The 20,387-nt window shown below is 41.3% G+C and overlaps 1 protein-coding gene across 1 annotated transcript in view; it reads right to left on the reverse strand.

Moving 5' to 3' along the window:
* The window catches only part of SLC24A3 (solute carrier family 24 member 3), a 490,808-nt gene that overhangs the window by 35,421 nt on the left and 435,000 nt on the right, over positions 1-20,387 (reverse strand). The window contains exons 12-15 of the mRNA XM_077282811.1: positions 19,131-19,398; positions 16,007-16,173; positions 14,188-14,302; positions 8,232-8,344 (exon numbers count right to left, since the gene is read on the reverse strand). Coding sequence (XP_077138926.1) covers positions 8,232-8,344; positions 14,188-14,302; positions 16,007-16,173; positions 19,131-19,398 — 663 coding nt within the window. The remainder of the gene's footprint in view (positions 1-8,231; positions 8,345-14,187; positions 14,303-16,006; positions 16,174-19,130; positions 19,399-20,387) is intronic.

The following is a 20,387-nucleotide window of genomic DNA, read 5'->3' on the forward strand; positions in this document are numbered from 1 at the left end:
GCTGCATCACCTCACCTGTGAAAGGGACCCTGCGTACGCCATACCTCACCTCTACCACCGCCACCACACCACTGCGGGTATGCCTGCATTACGACTATAAGACACACCCCCTATTTTCCCCCCTTTTTTTGGGGGGAAAAGTGCATCTTGTAGTCCAAAAAATACGGGTATGCCATAAATGTCTGGTTGATATGTGTCCCACATCTGGAACCTTCTGAATAGACACATTTACTAAATTATGATCACTTATTTTTTTTGTATAACTGAAAGGTCAGAACTGTATAAACAGCTGGAAATGTCCATGGTGCAAGTTTATATTCCTATCTAATTGGCAATTCCCATTAAAAGTCTTGTGTGGTGAAGTCATTCTCACAGGAAGTACTGTCATGGGTCTTAGAGATAGCGTGTGGATTCTGGGCTTTGATTGCACTACAAGCTGTTGTTCTGTTTGTTGTTAATGTCACGGAGTACAAAAATCTACCATTACCTTCATCAGACTATGAATAAGCAGCATCCACACTGGATGTCCAGTACAGAGAATATAGGAGACAGTGCTTCCCACCGTGGGGTATAAATGTGATGCATGTTTTGGGTCTGTGCATCTGACAGATACAGGTCAAGGTAAAAATCTGCTCACGGATCCAGGACCATAAATGACAGGAAGCACAACTGTGACTTTGGAGAGCCTTTTCTCTAATCACGGAGGACTTAAAGAGTAACCATTATTTACATTTGTATTTCTATTTCAGAAATCAATATTGCACATGAAAATAAACAACTTTATAATATATCTTATCATAGAAATCTGCTTCTTTCTCCCCCTGGACAGATCTTTCACTCTCAATTCTTGGGGAAAAAACTGTAAAATCTGTCTGCAATGAAAACAGATTATCCCACTACTGAGATAGGAGATGGCAGTTGGTGCTTCTAAAATTCTACAGAGAGCAGAGAAGACATTCTGCTGCAAGTTCTCCTGAAATGATAGTTATAGTTCTCCATGGAACTTTATGAGCGCTAATTGTCTTCTCGTATCTCAGTAATGGGAAAATCTATAGTGACTGAAGACACGTTTTACTCATGAATAGAGAATTTGGAGAATGAATGATTAGGCCTGGAGGAAAAAGAAGCAGGTTTATCTGATAAGATGTAGTGAAAAGTTTATTTTCACGCTTACTATTGAAAAAAATGACAGTTACTGTGCATTGCATATACTGTCATAAAGGCAGCACGGTGGCTCAGTGGTTAGCATTGCTGCGCCGGGGTCCTGGGTTCAAAACCCACCAAGGACATCATCTGCAAGGAGTTTGTATGTTCTCCCCGAGTTTATGTGGGTCTCCTCTCCTCTGGTTTCCACCCACATTCCAAAGACATACTGATAGGGAATCTAGATTGGGAGCTCCATCAGGGACAGCGATGATAATAACGTATGTACATCGCTGTGGAATTAATGGCACCATATAAGGGAATAAAATAAAATAATCCTAATAAGCTGTTTGATAAAAAGGCAGCATATTACAGCTACTGGTCGGTACTTCTAGTAGACAAAATGGCACATAAACATTTTGTGCCATCTAGCTATAAAGATTAGAACAAACTTGTCATTACAGCACTTTCTAGTCTCTCCATACCGCTTTTGCCTCCCCAACATGTTTCACCATTACTGGTGTCTTCTGGGGTAATGAGAGTCCAATCTTGTAGTCTCATTACTCCTGAAGGCGCCAGTAATGGTGAAACATGTTGGGGAGGCCACTGTTTTTTTATTTCAACAAATAATAATGTGCTGGTCAATGTATAACGTAATGCAGTGATAGACTGAGAATAGTCCCATTTCTGTAACAGTGAGATACATAGGCGTAGTCAGCAATCAGAATACAGGGGGAAATTAGAACAGATCTAGGTATACATTTGAGCAAGTAGCTCTCTGAGCATGTTCAGATAGGTAGCAGTGAGCGCTAATCCTTAATTTGGAATGATATTCTGGTTAAATAACCTCTGAGTTATATGAGATTACATATACTACCAATAATTGTAGATTGTGAGCCTTCGCGGGCAGGGTCCTCTCTCCTCCTGTACCAGTTGTGACTTGTATTGCTCAAGATTATTGTACCTGTTTTTATTATGTATACCCCTCCTCACATGTAAAGCGCCATGGAATAAATGGCGCTATTATAATAATAAATAATAATAATAATAATAAGGGTTAGCTACTGTTTTTTATGAAGTCATCTGAAAATTATACCCCGTTCATAAATTTCTGAGCGCCCAAAGAGGACATGTACATTATACTTTAATCGTATTAGCTGCCAACTCCTCCGTTTGTAAGATTTGCTGAATGACTATATAGTCATTTGATATGTATCTCCTTCATTAAGGGAGAAAGTGACCATCCCACTATATGTGATTTTAATTGAGCACTTTTTTTCCATATATATTAACCCCTTCAGAGTGAAGCCTGTTTTTTCCTTCCTGACCAGGCCAATTTTTTCAATTCTGACCACTGTCACCTTATGAGGTAATAACTCTGGAACCCTTCAATGGATCCCACTGATTCTGGTAACATTTCATTGATATGGCTTAAGTTTATTTGTTTATTTGTGAAAAAAGGGAAATTTGGGAAAATGTAGCAATTTTCAAACTTTTAATTTTTATGCACTTAAACCAGAGGAATGGCACAGAAAATAGTTAATACATAACATTTTCCACATGTCTACTTTACATCAGCACAATTTTGAAACATAATCTTTTTTGTTAGGAAGTTATAAGGGTTAAAAGTTGACCAGCGATTTCTCATTTTTACAACAACATTTACAAAACCATTTTTTTAGGGACCACATTAAATTTGAAGTGACTTTGTGGGGTCTACATGACAGAAAATACCCCAAAGTGACAAAATTCTAACACTCCTCAAGGTGCTCAAAACCACATTCAAGAAGCTTATTAACCCTTCAGGTGCTTCACAGGAATTAATGGAATGTGGAAGGAAAAATTAAAATAATAAACATAACTTTTTTTCACAAAAATGTTTTTTTTTTTTTTTTTTTTTTTACTTTCACAAGGGTAAGAGTAACGGACCATGCAATTTGTTATGAAATTTCTCCTGAGAACCCGATATGTGGAGGAAAACTACTCTTTGGGGGTAAAGCAGGGTTCGGAAGGGAAGGAGCATCATTTGACTTTTTGAATGTAAAATATGCTGGAATAATTAGTGGACGCCATGTCACAATTGTAGAGCCCCTAATGTGCCTGAACAGTAGAAATCCCCCCATAAGTGACATGATTTTGGAAACTAGACCCCTCAGGGAACATACCTAGATGTTCTTCTCAGAAGTTTATAACGTTGAGCCGTGGAAATAAAAAAAATCATATTTTTCCCACAAAAGTGGGTTTTTTAGCTCCAAATAATGCATGTTCGCAAAGGTAACAAGAGAAAATGGACCCCAAAATTTGTTCTGCAATTTTTCCTGAGTACACCGATACCCCATATGTTTTCAAAAACTACTTTTGAGAGTGCCATGTCACATTGGCAGAGCCTCTGTGGTGCCAGAACAGTAATAACCCACCATAAGTAACCTCATTTTACAAAGTACACTCCCAAATGAATTCACCTAGGGGTGCAGTGAGCATATTGACACCACATGTGCCACATGAAATTTATACCATTGGGCGATGTAGAGAAAATAATTATATTTTTACCGCTAGAATCTTGTTTTAGCCCCAAATTATAAATTTTTATAACAGCTAATAGGAAAAAATGGACCTCACCGTTTCTTGTGCAATTTCCCCTGAGTGTGCCAATACCTTACATGTAATCGGGAACTACTTTTGAGGCACAGTGCATTTTTCCTGCGCTCTACACTAAGTACTTACTTTGGGGTTTCCATCTAAATTTCTGAGTGAAGTGATTCAGATGAAACCCCGGAGGGATCCATCCACTATAATGAGGCAGCAGAGTTACTCTGAACAAGGGCGGAGGGCACCACTCCGGTGAACAAGGATCACCCTTAGTATGCTAAGTATAATGGGCAACACACAGAAAGAGAAAAAGAGGCATACTAATATCAGGGATCACTCAAAAATATTAAGAATAAAATGATTGTACCTTTATTGACATTTAGGACATACTCCAATTATAAAAACATTAAAAAGCCAAAAGGCTACAACCTCTAATAAGCCTCTAATAAGGCTACAACCATCACCCCACACTCATGGACTTGACCCAGCAATTAAAGTGCATATACGTACATAGACTCGTTACACCATATCTTACTACAATCCACTGATTACAGTATGCTGTACAAAATAATGAATTGTTGCCCGATTTGGAACAATGTTTTTAGATTCATAAATACCCAGCAAGTTTGTCAACCAAACAACACATATAATAGATAGGGATAGGTGTCCAGGTCAAGCGACAAAATCTAAGTGCATGTGCACAAAAGATACATAATGGACCAGCAGCCCTTAATGGACACGATCAAAGAAAATTTGATCACAAAAATGTAGACAATATGAACAGAATCACCATAAGTCCATTGTTGCTGCTACGCCCTCAGATGCGCCTACCGTGTACAAGTAGATAAACGTGGATGCTTATCTAGATGAAGCTGGGAAAAAAAAAAAGACACAGAGGAAGGGAGGGGTGGACGGATACGAAACCTGCCCGACGCATGTCGCCAGTAAACTGGCTTCCTCAGGGGCCGTGAAGTGAGACAGGAGCACGACCTTATCTTGATGAATAAGGTATTTATGTTTATAGGTATTAATGTTCTGTGAATACCCTGTTCTCTCCGTATTACCATGTTCTTATTGTGCTATAATTTACTTTATTGCCACTCTTCGTCTTACCCTTGATACTGTGCCATAGACACTAAATATACAGTACAGACCAAAAGTTTGGACACCTTCTCATTTATAGATTTTTCTGTATTTTCATGACTATGAAAATTGTACATTCACACTGAAGGCATCAAAACTATTAATTAACACATGTGGAATTATATACTTAACAAAAAGGTGTGAAACAACAGAAAATATGTGTCACGCCGTTACCGGCAATAAAGGGGCAGGACGGCGTACTGGGACCCGCACCTGTCCCTACCACTAAAATGGGGCCCTGGCTTTCCCTTATCTCAGGGGTACCTATGATGGTTAGGAGGCCTGAGCCGCCAGCGTATCCCTGTCTCCTGTGCAGGCCCTATCAGTGGCCCCCTCTCCCCCCCAAGGGAGGTGGACTGCACCAGTGTATAAATACAACCGTTAACAGGGTATACAGAAAAGGTAAAGGAAAACCACACTTAGCTTAATGCTGCAGGACACAGCACAGCAGGAAGAAACACCAGATTCACTGGACACAGCAGTAGAACAACAGTTCCCAGAAAGCTCCTACTCCCAGCTTGGTCGCTGAAGAATGAACTAACACCGACAGTCAGCTGATGAACCAGGTGACCTCTTAAAGGATGGAGGGAGTGGTCACCACAAACATCAGCTGACCCAGCAGCAATGCAATAACACCAGCGGCCACCGGGGGGGAAACTGCATTAACCCCCGATGACCAGAAAGGAAAAAAGGTCTTAAACTGAGGTAAACCAGATCTGCCACAAATCCAAAATTGGATTGTGACAATATGTCTTATATTCTAGGTTCTTCAAAGTAGCCACCTTTTGCTTTGATGACTGCTTTGCACGCTCTTGGCATTCTCTTGATGAGCTTCATAGTTAATTCATAGTTTTGATGCCTTCAGTGTGAATGTACAATTTTCATAGTCATGAAAATACAGAAAAATCTTTAAATGAGAAGGTGTGTCAAACGTTTGGTCTGTACTGTATATATTAACTTGTCTTAATCAAATAAATAGTCATTGGTTAAGCACCACTGTCACCTCATTCTCAGTGCTGTTGCATCCGTGTACCTGTTAACAGTACTACAACAAAAAACTTGGCAAATTGCCCAACATAAGATGAAGTCAACATGGCGTAACGGAAACACAATGCACAATGTTAGAGCAGATGGTCCGGTTCATCAGGTTGGCACTGTAACTAGTAAGAGGGAAAACAAACGCTTTCTTACAAGTTGTCAGTTAAAGAGCCCCCATGAGCACCTATATTAGGTTCAGTAAGAACAGAAGGAATTTTAGGAATGGTGGAATACTATAAAGCTAATGGGAGAGCTCAGCTGGGTCAGCATGTAGACAGAGGGTGACAGACGTCAAGAAGTCAAATACATGCGGACTCATTATTTCGGTAAATTCAATGTACCTAATATCCTAAACCTTTGCTGACAGTAAGGCCGGCCTCACACTCAGCGTTGTGAAATACGGTCCGTTTTTTACGGCCGTAATACGCAGAAATGTTCCCAAAATAGTGATCCGTATGTCATCCGTAGGCAGGGTGTGGCAGCGTATTTTGCGCATGTCATCCTCCGTATGTAATCCGTATGGCATCCGTACTGCGAGATTTTCTCGCAGGCTTGCAAAACCGACATCTAATGGATTTATGGGCTCAAATGTTCGTTAAAACATATATACAGTCATTGAGACACATATATATATATACTGTATTTATATTTAATTCAGCACGAGATAGCACAGAAGCCGCTAATTCAATTGCCGGCTTTTGCAATCTCCTTCCCAAACCCGACAGGATATGAGACATGGTTTACATACAGTAAACCATCTCATATCCCTTTTTTTTTTTGCATATTCCACACTACTAATGTTAGTAGTGTGTATGTGCAAAATTTGGGTGCTGTAGCTGCTAAAATAAAGGGTTAAATGGCGGAAAAAATTGGCGTGGGCTCCCGCGCAATTTTCTCCGCCAGAGTGGTAAAGCCAGTGACTGAGGGCAGATACTAATAGCCAGGAGAGGGTCCATGGTTATTGGCCCCCCCTGGCTACAAACATCTGCCCCCAGCCACCCCAGAAAAGGCACATCTGGAAGATGCGCCTATTCTGGCACTTGGCCTCTCTCTTCCCACTCCCGTGTAGCAGTAGGAAATAACTTAGCTATGCCCGTATGACTATTTTTCACAATGTTGGAAACATTAAAGGAAAAATAAAACTTAAATTTTTTTTTTAAAAATTCTGTCTCTACAGTGCCACTCATTGGCGGTGGCTACTCTATAAATTATTATCCTAATCCTTTAAATTGAGCACAAGCAGATGTAGTGCGTGGTAGGACAGTACAAAATGTTATGAAAGATGACTCCATGACAACGCTATCTGCTGTGCTGAAAATTGGCTTTTATTGGTCTGTAGAATAGGTCCACAAGTGCCGTGAGGCGTATCAGTGCACTTGTAGCCTATGTCTCCTTCTCCACACTGGTGGTGGCTCCTCTTCTTGACTGACAGTGGAGACAAGAGGTGACATTATGCAACTGATTCTCTGTCTCCGCTGTCAACCAAGTTGTGAGGACAGAGCTGGCTAGCAGAACAGAAAAGGACCTATGACAGTAAATGTACTAATAGGCCCTATGTGCACTTGAAGACCTGCAAATCAATAAAACCCGAGTTTTGGTGCAGTGGCACAGTGTACGGCATCTTTCCTAATATTTATTACTACACTATCTCTGCGTGTACAGAGGTACTGTTACTGACACATAACCACTTAATTGCATATTAAGCCTTAAGTGCCAATTACCCTGTGCCTGTGGCTGATTCATACTAATCACTGTAAACTGGGAACAAAGCAAAAGACCTGCCGTTCTGACGATGCTCTAATCCAGTCATCAAAATCTTTCATTTGTCAAAGCTGCTCAAATTCCTAAACTTGCCCATTTTTCCGACCTCCAACCCATCCACTGACAATTGAATTATGCTTAGTATATCCCACGCCCTGATGGGTGCCATTGTAATAAGATAATCAATGTTATTCATTAGTTACATTAGTTTTTATTCATTTGCTTTAATATTGTAGCTGATCAGTGTACTGTACTCAAATGAAGAAGCAACGCTAGAAATATGATTGCACTTAAAACAAGTGCTCTGTGACACTGATCTCTCTAAATTGTGGTTGATCCCTTCAGGATTTGTAATTTTACAGGAGGCGCTATGGTATAATGAGTCAGAGTTCACAAGAGTCCAGCTCCTCAATCTCCGGGATTTAGCGGCATCACATTTAGCAGCACATTAATCTCCAAAAACATAAATATGACATTTCCTGTGTTATAAATGTTATGTAATTTACTTTAAACTGTCCCAGAAAATGTGTATAGGATGATAAGGGCAAGTAACTTACATATGAGCCATAGTCCACGGCCAGAGTCTGTAACGTCCATGGGAGCCCCAGCCCTATAAGGATATCAAATACATTGCTTCCGATCGAGTTTGATACAGCCATATCTCCCAAACCTGAGGAAAGAAAATATTGAGCTAAGATCTATTTATGTATAACCATTCCTTAACATTGAAATTACAACACAAAGATTGAAAAGTTGTGGAATTATGGAAATCACAGGATGGATAGACATGTTAATGAGGTGCAAATTATGAACAAATGGAAACTAAATTTTAATTTATTCAGTATTGAGTATAAGTGCTACGGGCAGAAGTATATGCACTTACACGCATTGGCTGCTATCAATGAGGTTATTAATGGCTTTCTGAGAATCTTGGGCACACAAATTATTTGTAATTACTGACCAATGACATCCCAGATGTGCTGGATGAGAAACAAGTCCGTAGAAACTGCAGGACATGGTAGCACGCTTAGGTCATGCAGGCCATGGTAACAGGCCATGCATGCTACTAACAGTGACACAAACAAAATGCAGCCTAGAGCTGTCATTTTGAAAAATGGCTCTTGGGCACTGGACAAATGGCGTACAACAGGTTCTATGACAAAATCAACATAACACCAAGCTATTAGAGTATCTGGACTGAAAACTTGAGGGATCCGGCAGTAATACATTATTATTCCTGTGAAGTCCTCTTCATAGCGTTGCCTATGTGGTCTCGTCAGATTCGTAGAATGGCGCTTAGTGAGTCATTCTGTATTGCAAGTTAAATCAGACTTCACATACTGAGACTAAGACAACTTGGTCTACACAAACAATCAGAAGGTGTTTTTACAACATACATCCCGCTACAGGTGTCTATTGACCTCACGCCACCGCTTTCAAAGGCTATCGAAGTGCATATCATGATAGCAATGGAGGCTGAAATAGGGGTTTATCCTCTTCAGCGATGAGTTCCAGTTTTGTCTTAGACACAATAATAGCTGAAGATTGGTCTGGAGACCACATGGCCATTGCCATGGAGAGGCCTTTACGAGGGAACGTGAAAGTATTCCAGGAGCTGTTTTTCAACACGATGTCCGTGTGCAAGTGACTTTCATAATTCCTTGACTTCTCCATCTAGATTTTGCAATGTTGAGTATATTTATGTTTGCAAGTCATTAAAGTTTCATTGCTTTTAATATTTATATTTTGAGTGTATTTCTGAAAACTATTATATTTGCTACTCATCGTAATAATGTGACAATACCCTGTAAATACTGCATATGAGCTAGAATAAATATCCAATATTCGTTATAATTGATTTCTTCTTGCAATAAGACTATTATTCTAGTCAACCATTGCTTTATATTATACTAGTAGACTAGAACAATACATTTTATGTATGGAAATTGTACGTTTTTATGCTAAGGCCTATATCCACATCCGAGCCTCATGTATATGAACATAAGCTACGAGCCCATTATAAACTTTGTCCTTCAAATTTGAACTAAATTTTACATGGGGATTTTGCTTTCCTATGCCTTAGGCCTCTTTTGCATATCCCGATATTTCCGGTACTGGAAAAACCAGTGTGGCATCTCGTGTGCCATCCGTGTTCCTTATCCGTGTGACATGTACCGACGCCTAGGAAAAAGCAGTACATTTAATTCCGTTTCTAGGCACCGGCAATTCTACTGTAATCATTGTTCCCTGATCGCAGGGAGACCAGGCCATGATGACAGTTGTAGTCAGAGGCTGACGTCTTTGTTTAGTGCGTATTACATAAACAATAATAAAGAAAAAAGCTTGGGGTGCCTCATAAATTTCCTAACCAGCAGAGGAAAAGCTGACAGCTGGGGTCTGATGTTAATATTCTGGGAAGGGGCCAATAGCCATAAAGTTTCCCAGGCTATTAATAACAGCTCACAGCTGTTTGCTTAGCCTTTACTGGTTAGTAAAAGTAGTACCCTCCAAAAAAATGCATCCAGGATACACTGAGTTGAGAGTGATAGTGCGGCTACGTGTGACTGGCGGTAACCTCAATGACCTCACCGCTGGTCCCTGAAGCTGAATTCTCACGCTCATTTCATTTTATTCTGGATGCAGAGATGGAAGCACCACAACAAGCCACACAGACTTAATAACATTCCACCATACAGACTGCTTCATTACCTATTTGTGGTCCGTTTTCAGTTACTCACAATCTACAACCATAAAACATCACAAAATTGCCCACTTTCAAGCTCAGTTGACTGTTTTATGTGACAATCCCAAGGATAAATGGGAAAGTTGCTTGAAGAGAATATATTATTAGAAAATTTCTTACTCTTTAAATTAGGTTTGAATGTTAAATATATTTTTTAATTTTCACTCTGCCGATTGGGGCTATTCTACACTGCAAGACTATTAGACAATTTGTTTTTTTTGATGATTAATTTTATTATTGAACAACTAAAGAGCTGTCAGTCTGTCCAAAATGTTAATAAACCTAAAATCTGAATATTTAAAAAAGCAAAACAGATGTTTTGTCTTTTTTGTGTGTGCAGAATTATTGTGTAACTATTAGTGTGCAGAATTATTATGCAACTAATTGAAAAATGTAAATTTTTCCATCTCAATTGTTTATTTTCATCTTTTAAAGAGAGAATAAAAACCAAACAACTAAAAATGTACAAAACTACAATTCTGGCTTTTTTGAAAGATACAGACTTCTTCCTGTACCACTGCTTGAAAAAAGTGTCTTCTAAAAACTGTCAGTAAGTTTGGGAGTTGATTTTGTGTCAATCTTCAACTTGGAAAGGTCCAACCAGCTCATCTTTAATAATACCAGACCATAGCAATAACCCACCTCCACCACGCTGGCGTCTGAGTCAAAGTGGAGGTCTATGCCCATTACTGATCCAGACATGAACCCATCTATCTGGTCCATCAAGAGTCAATGTCATCTCCAGGGCCGTATTTGCCACTAGGCACTGGAGGGCACATGCCTAGGGCACTGGCCTGCAGGGGGCGCCAACAAGACAGAGAAGAACTTTTTGTTTTCCAACCTCCTTTCCCCTCCGTTAGACTATCCAGGAAATCTGTTGTCTTTTCTCAGGGGGCGGGGGGAGGATCAGAGTCAGGAGGAGTGTATACTGGTGACAGGAGGCTACTGCTGTATACTGGTAATAGGAGACTGGTGACGGGAGGCTGCTGCTGTATACTGGTGATAGGAGGCTGGTGACGGGAGGCAGCTGTATACTGGTGAGAGGAGGCTGGTGACGGGAGGCTGCTGCTGTATACTGGTGAGAGGAGGCTGGTGACGGAAGGCTGCTGCTGTATACTAGTGAGAGGAGGCTGGTGATGGGAGGTTACTGCTGTATACTGGTGAGAGGAGGCTGGTGACGGGTGGCTGTTGCTGTATACTGGTGAGAGGAGGCTGGTGACGGGAGGCTGTTGCTGTATACTGGAGAACAGAGGAGGTTGGTGACGGGAGGCTGTGCTGTATACTGGTGAGAGGAGGCTGGTGACGGGAGGCTGCTGCTGTATACTGGTGAGAGGAGGCTGGTGACGGAAGGCTGCTGCTGTATACTAGTGAGAGGAGGCTGGTGATGGGAGGTTACTGCTGTATACTGGTGAGAGGAGGCTGGTGACAGGCGGCTGTTGCTGTATACCGGTGAGAGGAGGCTGGTGACGGGAGGCTGTTGCTATATACTGGTGAACAGAGGAGGTTGGTGACGGGAGGCTGTGCTGTATACTGGTGAACAGAGGAGGCTGGTGACGGGAGGCTGTGCTGTATACTGGTGAACAGAGGAGGCTGGTGACGGGAGGCTGTGCTGTATACTGATAGTTGGAGGCTGGTAACGGGAGGCTACTGCTGTATACTGGTGAGAGGAGGCTGGTGATGGGAGGTTACTGCTGTATACTGGTGAGAGGAGGCTGGTGACGGGCGGCTGTTGCTGTATATTAGTGAACAGGGGAGGCTGTGGCTATGCAAGCTGGGGATTTGGGGAGGTTGACGCTTTAGAATGGGGATTAGGGGGCATATTCCTACAGAATAGTTTTTATTGGTGCTAAAAAGTTAAATCTACTTTATTTAATATGCAAATGACGGTGTTTCACAGCACTCTTGTATTTGTATACTAAAGCTTGTCTTTATTGTCAGCGCTCCGTTAGTAAAAGTGAGTGCTGTCTAAAATCAGCTTGCAAGTCTGCGCTTACTCACTGAGGCTGATTTCACACTTGTGTTTTTTTCAAGTCAGGCAAAATCAGGTTTTTCAGCCAAAGCCTGATCCTTTCAGGATCCATTTTTTGTCCATTCACTTTAATGGTGTCAGGAAGCAACCTGAAGTAACTGGATTCTACCTGACACCATTAAAGTGAAAGGGCTACAACTGGATCCTGAACGGATCAGGATTTGGCTGAAAAAACTGATTTTGCGTGATTTGAAAAAAAAAACGCAATATGTGAAACCAGCAACACTGGATGAGTGCATCAGTGCGCTCCAAGTGTCAGTGTGGGTGCACACAATGTGGCTGCAGGCTCGCTCTGACACCTGCTACCTGGCTGCTCTTGGCTTCCCTTTGAACACCTTCAAGAGGAGGGTGAATGAGCAGACAGCATGTCTCTATATCACTAGGCCTCTCTTCACTGAAGCAATGGTTAGGTCGCCTATTTTAATCTCTTGATGACTTTGAAAAGCTGAAGGTGTTAAAAAAACGCTCAAAAGACTGAACCTGTGCACAGCAAGTGCAGACGTTCATTCTTTCAATGTTTCATTAGCACTTTTTAAAGCGTTTTACAGAGTAGATCTGCCTTATATAGATGTCGTGTGCACAGACTCGGTGTGTGACGTCAGTAAGAGGCACGACCACGAAAGGTGCCTAGGGCAGCATAAAGGCCAAATACGGCCCTGCTCATCTCACCGGTCCACAAAACATTTGAAAAATCTGTCTTCAGATATTTCTTGGCCAAGTCTTGATGTTTCACCTTCTGTGTCTTGTTCAATGATGATCTGGTTTCAGTCTTCCTTATCTTGGCCATGTCTTTGAGCACTGAACATCTTGTACTTCTGAGCTCTCCAGTGAGGTTGCAGTTGTGGAATATGATAGCACTGGAGGATAGTGGCTTCCTGGTCACTTCACATTTGTTTCTTCTCAAAACTTTGGCAGTTAATGTGCGTCTTTTTTCCTCAATATTTTTGTGACCTTGTTGACTATTCAAAACAAAACTTTTGATGGTTCTGTGATCACGCACCAATATCCCAGCTATATTACACTCGCCCCAGTGGCAAGTGTAAAAATTGAAAGAAATCACAGATTGTGATATGAAAAATAAAAACATTGACAAAAATGAAAATAAATGCATACAAAAACCTGTTTTAAACAATTGGCATTTTTCTGATGACCTATTCGCGTTCCCTTTGACAGGGTTGCCAAAATCACAACTTATCACCAAGTGACCGACAGGTGATGGGTTACTAATCACTGGATGCCTAATGGATTATGAGAATGGAGATCCCAAGTTCCCCTTTTGAATAAAGTGAAAGTCGTATATGCGCCTGAATGGCCATATAAAGTCCTCAGCCCTTTTCATCAGTCCCATAGACAATCGATAGAGAGGTTCATATGTGATGAATGATCCACCCAAGTGGAGTATCTAAAGCAGTAGGATGACCAGCAATCAGACACTTATAACCTTTGGACAGATAAGTTATTTATTGTGGGCCAACACCTTGAAAAGGGTCATCGACTAAAGTCATGCAGCTGGAATCTTTCAGGTTCTCATGTGATACTTGGTACTTGGGCACACATATGTTGCACTTATCTAGAGAAGGCTGATTTTTTATATTTCTGAAATAGCAATAGCGGAAACATTTTTTGACCAACCCAACAAAACACCCTTATTCTATAAGAAAACATAAAATAAGGCAAAAAAATAAGGCATAGCTCAAGGATAATGATAGAAGAGGTGCCGTAGTTCATCAGGGATACAAACCTTGTCTTGCAACTATGAGGCTGGCCATACAGTCCGGGACACTGGTGCCAGCAGCCAGGAAGGTAATGCCCATAATTACATCTGGTATTCCCAAGGTGAACCCGATTATAGTTACCTGCAAATCAAAAATGGGATCAGCTGATGCTCAAAACGCCAAGATTTTCAATACAAAAAGAAACGTGGAAAGCCAATACCCCTGTAGGTAAAGAAGCCTAATTACTGTACCAAACCCTTCTTTATTGTATTCCATTATTTTAGGCGGCAATTTACTACCATATGTGGTATATTGTGATATGGTGACAGAGGAAGTTTCTTGTCTTAGTTGGGTCATGGATTATTCTTTTTTCAGGCGCTGGGTCTTACAATTGTAATTTCAGTTTGCACATAGGTGCAGCAACCAGTACTGATCATTTCATCTACGGAGTTAGTCAAGTAAAGTTTTAGGTCCTGAATCTTCATTGCCTTTGCGCCTATTTTTCAACTAGTTTTGTACCTTGTTTTGTTTGTACCCAATTTATTATTCTATTTGTTGCATTTTTTCAGGCTATATTTTATGCGCTCGCCTGGTTTTTTAGATTTTCCACTTTGTGGACAGAGTTTGGCAATTTCAGATATCAGGATGTCCTGGGGGAGCCCCTCCGCCCCAACGCGCGTTTCGGAGAAGCACCTTCGTCGTTGGGGCGGAGGCGCACCCCCAGGACATCCTGATCACAGTTATTAGAAGGTGATTATACTGACTACTATAATCTATGTAAATAGATCTCGGTATAGTAACAACTCCGAGAAGTGATCATGGCAGATAGTGGGCTTTGTACTTAGTTACACATAGGCTGTCTCTGCGTATTTTGATGGTATGGGATTATATATTAGAGAGGCTAATTATTACTATATGCCCACTACTAGATGCCTGGGGAGACGCACCTCCCTTTTGCACAGCGTTTCTTTGGGATTATGGTCTGTGCTCCATTCCTCTTCACTTGTGTCTGTAATTTTTATAAATTAGAGTTTGGTATTTTTTTAATAATTAGGACCAAAATATCATCTTTTTTTGTGTGTTGGGTTTGCAAATGATAGTGATGATAGGTCACACAGTCCTTTACATGTATAGGCATCTGTTGATAAAATCATGAGATTGTGTAATATGCAGATACGTCTTATGAGCTGTTATTTAAGGAAAAAATAAGCAGCATGTGCAGGAAATTTCAGAAATCTCAATCATTTTCCTGGCAGTGTATACTGCAACGTTTTTTAGCCTTGCGGGAAAAAAACGCAACGTGTGAACAAACCCTTTTAAACAATAAACTGGATTAGAAAGATTGCGAAGTTTTGCACAATGCAATCTATGGGATAATTTGTGCAAACATTTTACGATTTGCCGTTTTTGAAAAGTCGGTGGAATTTTGTGAAAGTAGTGTTGCAAATTCACTACAATTCATGCCACAAAGATGTCTCAAATAATCACCCTGTGACTATTGTACAATTCTTATGTTGCTGCACAATAGCTAAGGCCCCATTCACACATTTAGTATTTGGTCAGGATTTTCCATCAGTATTTGTAAGCCAAAATCAGGAGAGGAACAATCAGAGAAAAGTATAACAGAAACATATGCACCACTTCTGTACCACTTCTGTATTTATCACCCACTCCTGGTTTTGGCTTACAAATACTGATGTAAAATACTGATCAGATACTAAACGTGTGACCGTGGCCTGAGATCGGCTCTTAGTCAGATTGGGGCGTCTTATTCCAGTGCACTGTGGATGAAGACAAGATTGGCGTATGTAATCGCTCTGTCTCTCTTCTTCTCCCTTAACTTACCATCCAGACCATGACATAAGAGAAAGCTGCGATCCACATGGAGGATGAGATGAAAGTAATCATGAACCATTTCTCCCATCGAGGTTTAGAACAGTTGGGTACGGTGAAGTACATCAGGAAACACAGCGGCCAGGTGATCACCCATTTAGCTTTATTGGCCTTGCCAGCTGTCGGGGACAGAACAGATAAATTATTGTGAACAAGCAAAGAACTTGATCGCCCACCCGTGGATGTGTACAGAAAGTAAGGCGTTACTACCTCTCATATACAGTGCCATTCGGTAGCTGGCAATGCATCATTTTGACACTGCTAATTCAGATCATTTGGGGACAATTAGCACTTTACTTTTATTAATAATTAGATACAATTTAAGAAAAAGTAAAATTTTATACATCACTTAATGTATCTAACATAGCAGAATGGAAATTAAGCATTGTTTGCCACATCTGCGATTTGTTACAAACAGTACACATGTGTTTGTCCACCACCTACTGCTGGGGTCTCTAATCTGTACTTATTGATCCTACATAGGTAGTGGATATACAGTGGGGAAAATAAATATTTGATACACTGACCATTTTACAAGTTTTCCCACCTACAAAGAATGGAAAGGTCTGTAATTTTTATCTTCAATGCTCTGACTGAGGGAAAGCGGTTGTTGGCCAAAATGTTGTGAATACATGACCACCTCTATCCTCCCTTCAATATGGTGCAGGTGTCCTGTCCCCTTTACAGAAAAGTGCCCCCAAAGTATGATCTTTCCCCCACCATGCTTCATGGTTGGGAAGGTGTTTCTTGGGATTGTGCTCATCCTTCTTCTTCCTCCAAACATGGCGAGTGGAGATGATAACAAAAAGGTCTATTTTGATCTCATCTGACCACATGACCTTCTTCTATACTTCTTGTGGACATGCGCTGGTGTAAGCGGGGGGGATTCTTGTGCCCTGCAGGATTTTAATCCATGAAGGTGTAGTGTGTTACTAAGGAAATGTTTGAGACTGTGGTTCCAGCTCTCTTCAAGTCATTGACCAGGTTCTCCCGTGTAGTTCTAGGCTGATGTCTGACCTTTCTCCGAAATCAGCCTTACCCCATTAGGCGACATCTTGCATAGAGCCTCAGACCGAGGAAGATTGACAGTCATCTTGTGTTTCTTCCATTTTCTAATAATTGTGACAACAGCTGTTGCCTTCTCACCAAGCTGCTTGCTAATTGCCCTGTAGTCCATCCCAGCCTTGTGCAGGTCTACAATTTGTCCCTGGTGTCCTTAGACAGCTCTTTGGTCTTGGCCATGGTGGAAAGGTTGGAGTGTGATTGAGTGTGTGGAATGGTGTCTTTTATACAGGTAACAAGTTCAACCAGGTGCAATTAATATGTGTAATGAGTGCAGACTAGGGGGGGCTTCTTAAAGAAAAACTAATAGCTCTGTCAGAGTAGGAATCTTGCTGGTTGGTGATCAAATAATTATGCAATAAAATGCAATATAATTATTTAAAAATCATACAATGTGTTTTTCTGTTTTAATTCTGTCTCTCACAGGTGAAGTGTACCTACAGTAAAAAATTACAGACCTCTCCATTCTTTGTTGGTGGGAAAACTTGCAAAATTGGCATTGCATCAAATACTTATTTTCCCCACTATTTATTTCAGACTTTTTTAAACACAGATGAAACTACATACTAATGCTCTAGCTTCTAGTGCCACCTACTGGTATTCATCATGCGTTACATGGTGGAGAAAAATAGAAATCTATAACATCCACAATGTTGGTTCTAATTTGCTAATATGGAGTTGCAATCTGCTCATATATACTGTAGTAAGGTATGCTCACATGTGGAATCTGAATAAAATAAAAGCCAGATAAAAAAATCCTTACAAAACCAAGTTTTTTGGCATGTGTTTTTACAAAGTTTTGTGTACGAGTGTCAGTGCTTAAGTTTGGAGTGTTTTTTTCATCCAGAAGTGCCTGAAGAATTGCTTCTTTTTTACGTGTGCTTAGTCAAAGAGTATTGAAAAGTAACTCCATGTGAACAAACTCCACGAAACAACACTTTTATGGCACTTTCACATAAGCTCAACAATGGACCCCTTTTTACATAAAAGTTGATATAAAGTCAAATATATAAATGATAGATATGTAATGCAGTGTATATACAAAGTTGATGATGTGTAATATCTATACGAAGACTGTAAAGTGATGTTCTAAGCTGTATATTATATTCATCATTCACATGGTGGATTAAAGGGACACTGTCACCCCCTCCAGCCGTTAGAAACTAAAAGAGCCACCTTGTGCAGCAGTAATACTGCATTCTAACAAGGTGGCTCTTTTAGTTTGTGGTGCAGTTATAGCCAAAATAAAGCGTTTTATAATTTCGCCAAAATACCTGTCTTTAGCCCTGGAGGCAGGTCTTAACCCCCCTGCTGCACACGCCACACTGCCGTCACTCAAGGCTTCTTCGGCGCCGAGCGCCACCCCCTCCGCTCTGTTTTCCACTCAAATCTGGCGCCTGCGCTTTTAGTACTGGCTGGGGCAGGCGCAGTGAGCGCTGCCCGTCTGACCTCAGATGCAGTCTCGCAGACTGCGCCTGTGTGGCCACCCAGCTTGTGAATCCCAGCCCCGCTGTGTGTTATGCATTATGCACAGTGCGGGGCTGGGATTCACAAGCTGGGTTGCCGCACAGGCGCAGTCTGCAAGACTGCATGTGAGGTCAGACGGCCTGAGCTCACTGCGCCTGCCCCAGCCAGTACTAAACAGCGCAGGCGCCGGATTTGAGTGGAAAACAGCGCGGAGGGGGTGGCGCCCGGCGCCGAAGAAGATTTGAGTGACGGCAGTGTGGCGGTTGCAGCAGAGGGGTTAAGACCTGCCTCCAGGGCTAAAGACAGGTATTTTGGCGAAATTATAAAACGCTTTATTTTGGCTATAACTGCACCACAAACTAAAAGAGCCACCTTGTCAGAATGCAGCATTACTGCTGCACAAGGTGGCTCTTTTAGTTTATAACGGCTGAAGGGGGGTGACAGGTTCCCTTTAAATCAGTGGGCTCAGCATCAGAAACATTTTACATGTCAGATATACAAACGTGTTGGGTAACATGATTGAATTAAAGAGGCCACGGAGACTTACTGGGAACCTCAAAAGGTGTGAAAGGTCCATCATTATCATCATCGTCTTCTTCATCTTCATCATTTTCATTATTTTCATTGTCTTCATTTTCATTCTCGGTTTCATTGCCAGCTTCAGCAACATCTTCATCTTTCCGTGTGCCATTAGCACTTCTTTCTGTAGAGATCCCAGGGCCTGTTCCATTCTCAACAGCATGTTTAATTGGGATTTTAATGGAAACCTCGGATTCTCCATTCGCATAAGCTCGGCTGTTTATTAACCTCTGTCGCTGTAGAGAATTACCAAAGGTAGAAAATATAGAGAAAATGCAGATGTGGAGACTGCAGATCTGAATTATACTCAGTTCACATTTTTCTGCAGCAAACAGCAGCTCTCATGTAGTGTCAAAATTCCTGTTTCTTCATATCAGTCAGAAGCTAAAATGTATACAGTGTATATACACAGTACAGACCAAAAGTTTGGACACACCTTCTCATTTAAAGATTTTTCTGTATTTTCATGACTATGAAAATTGTACATTCACACTGAAGGCATCAAAACTATGAATTAACACATGTGGAATTATATACTTAACAAAAAGTTTGAAACAACTGAAATTATGACCTATATTCTAGGTTCTACAAAGTAGCCACCTTTTGCTTTGATGACTGCCTTGCACACTCTTGGCATTCTCTTGATGAGCTTCAAGAGGTAGTCACCAGGAATGGTCTTCCAACAATTTTGAAGGAGTTCCCAGAGATGCTTAGCACTTGTTGGCCCTTTCGCCTTCACTCTGCGGTCCAGCTCACCCCAAACCATCTCGATTGGGTTCAGGTCTGGTGACTGTGGAGGCCAGGTCATCTGGCGTAGTACCCCATCACTCTCCTTCTTGGTCAAATAGCCCTTACACAGCCTGGAGGTGTGTTTGGGGTCATTGTCCTGTTGAAAAATAAATGATGGTCCAACTAAATGCAAACCGGATGGAATAGCATGCCGCTGCCAGATGCTGTGGTAGCCATGCTGGTTCAGTATGCCTTCAATTTTGAATAAATCCCCAACAGTGTCACCAGCAAAGCACCCCCACACCATCACACCTCCTCCTCCATGCTTCATGGTGGGAACGACGCATGTAGAGTCCATCCGTTCACCTTTTCTGCGTCGCACAAAGACACGGTGGTTGGAACCAAAGATCTCTAATTTGGACTCATGAGACCAAAGCACAGATTTCCACTGGTCTAATGTCCATTCCTTGTGTTCTTTAGCCCAAACAAGTCTCTT

This window comes from Ranitomeya variabilis, chromosome 2 (assembly GCF_051348905.1).
Source record: "Ranitomeya variabilis isolate aRanVar5 chromosome 2, aRanVar5.hap1, whole genome shotgun sequence".
Taxonomy (NCBI): Eukaryota; Metazoa; Chordata; class Amphibia; order Anura; family Dendrobatidae; genus Ranitomeya; species Ranitomeya variabilis.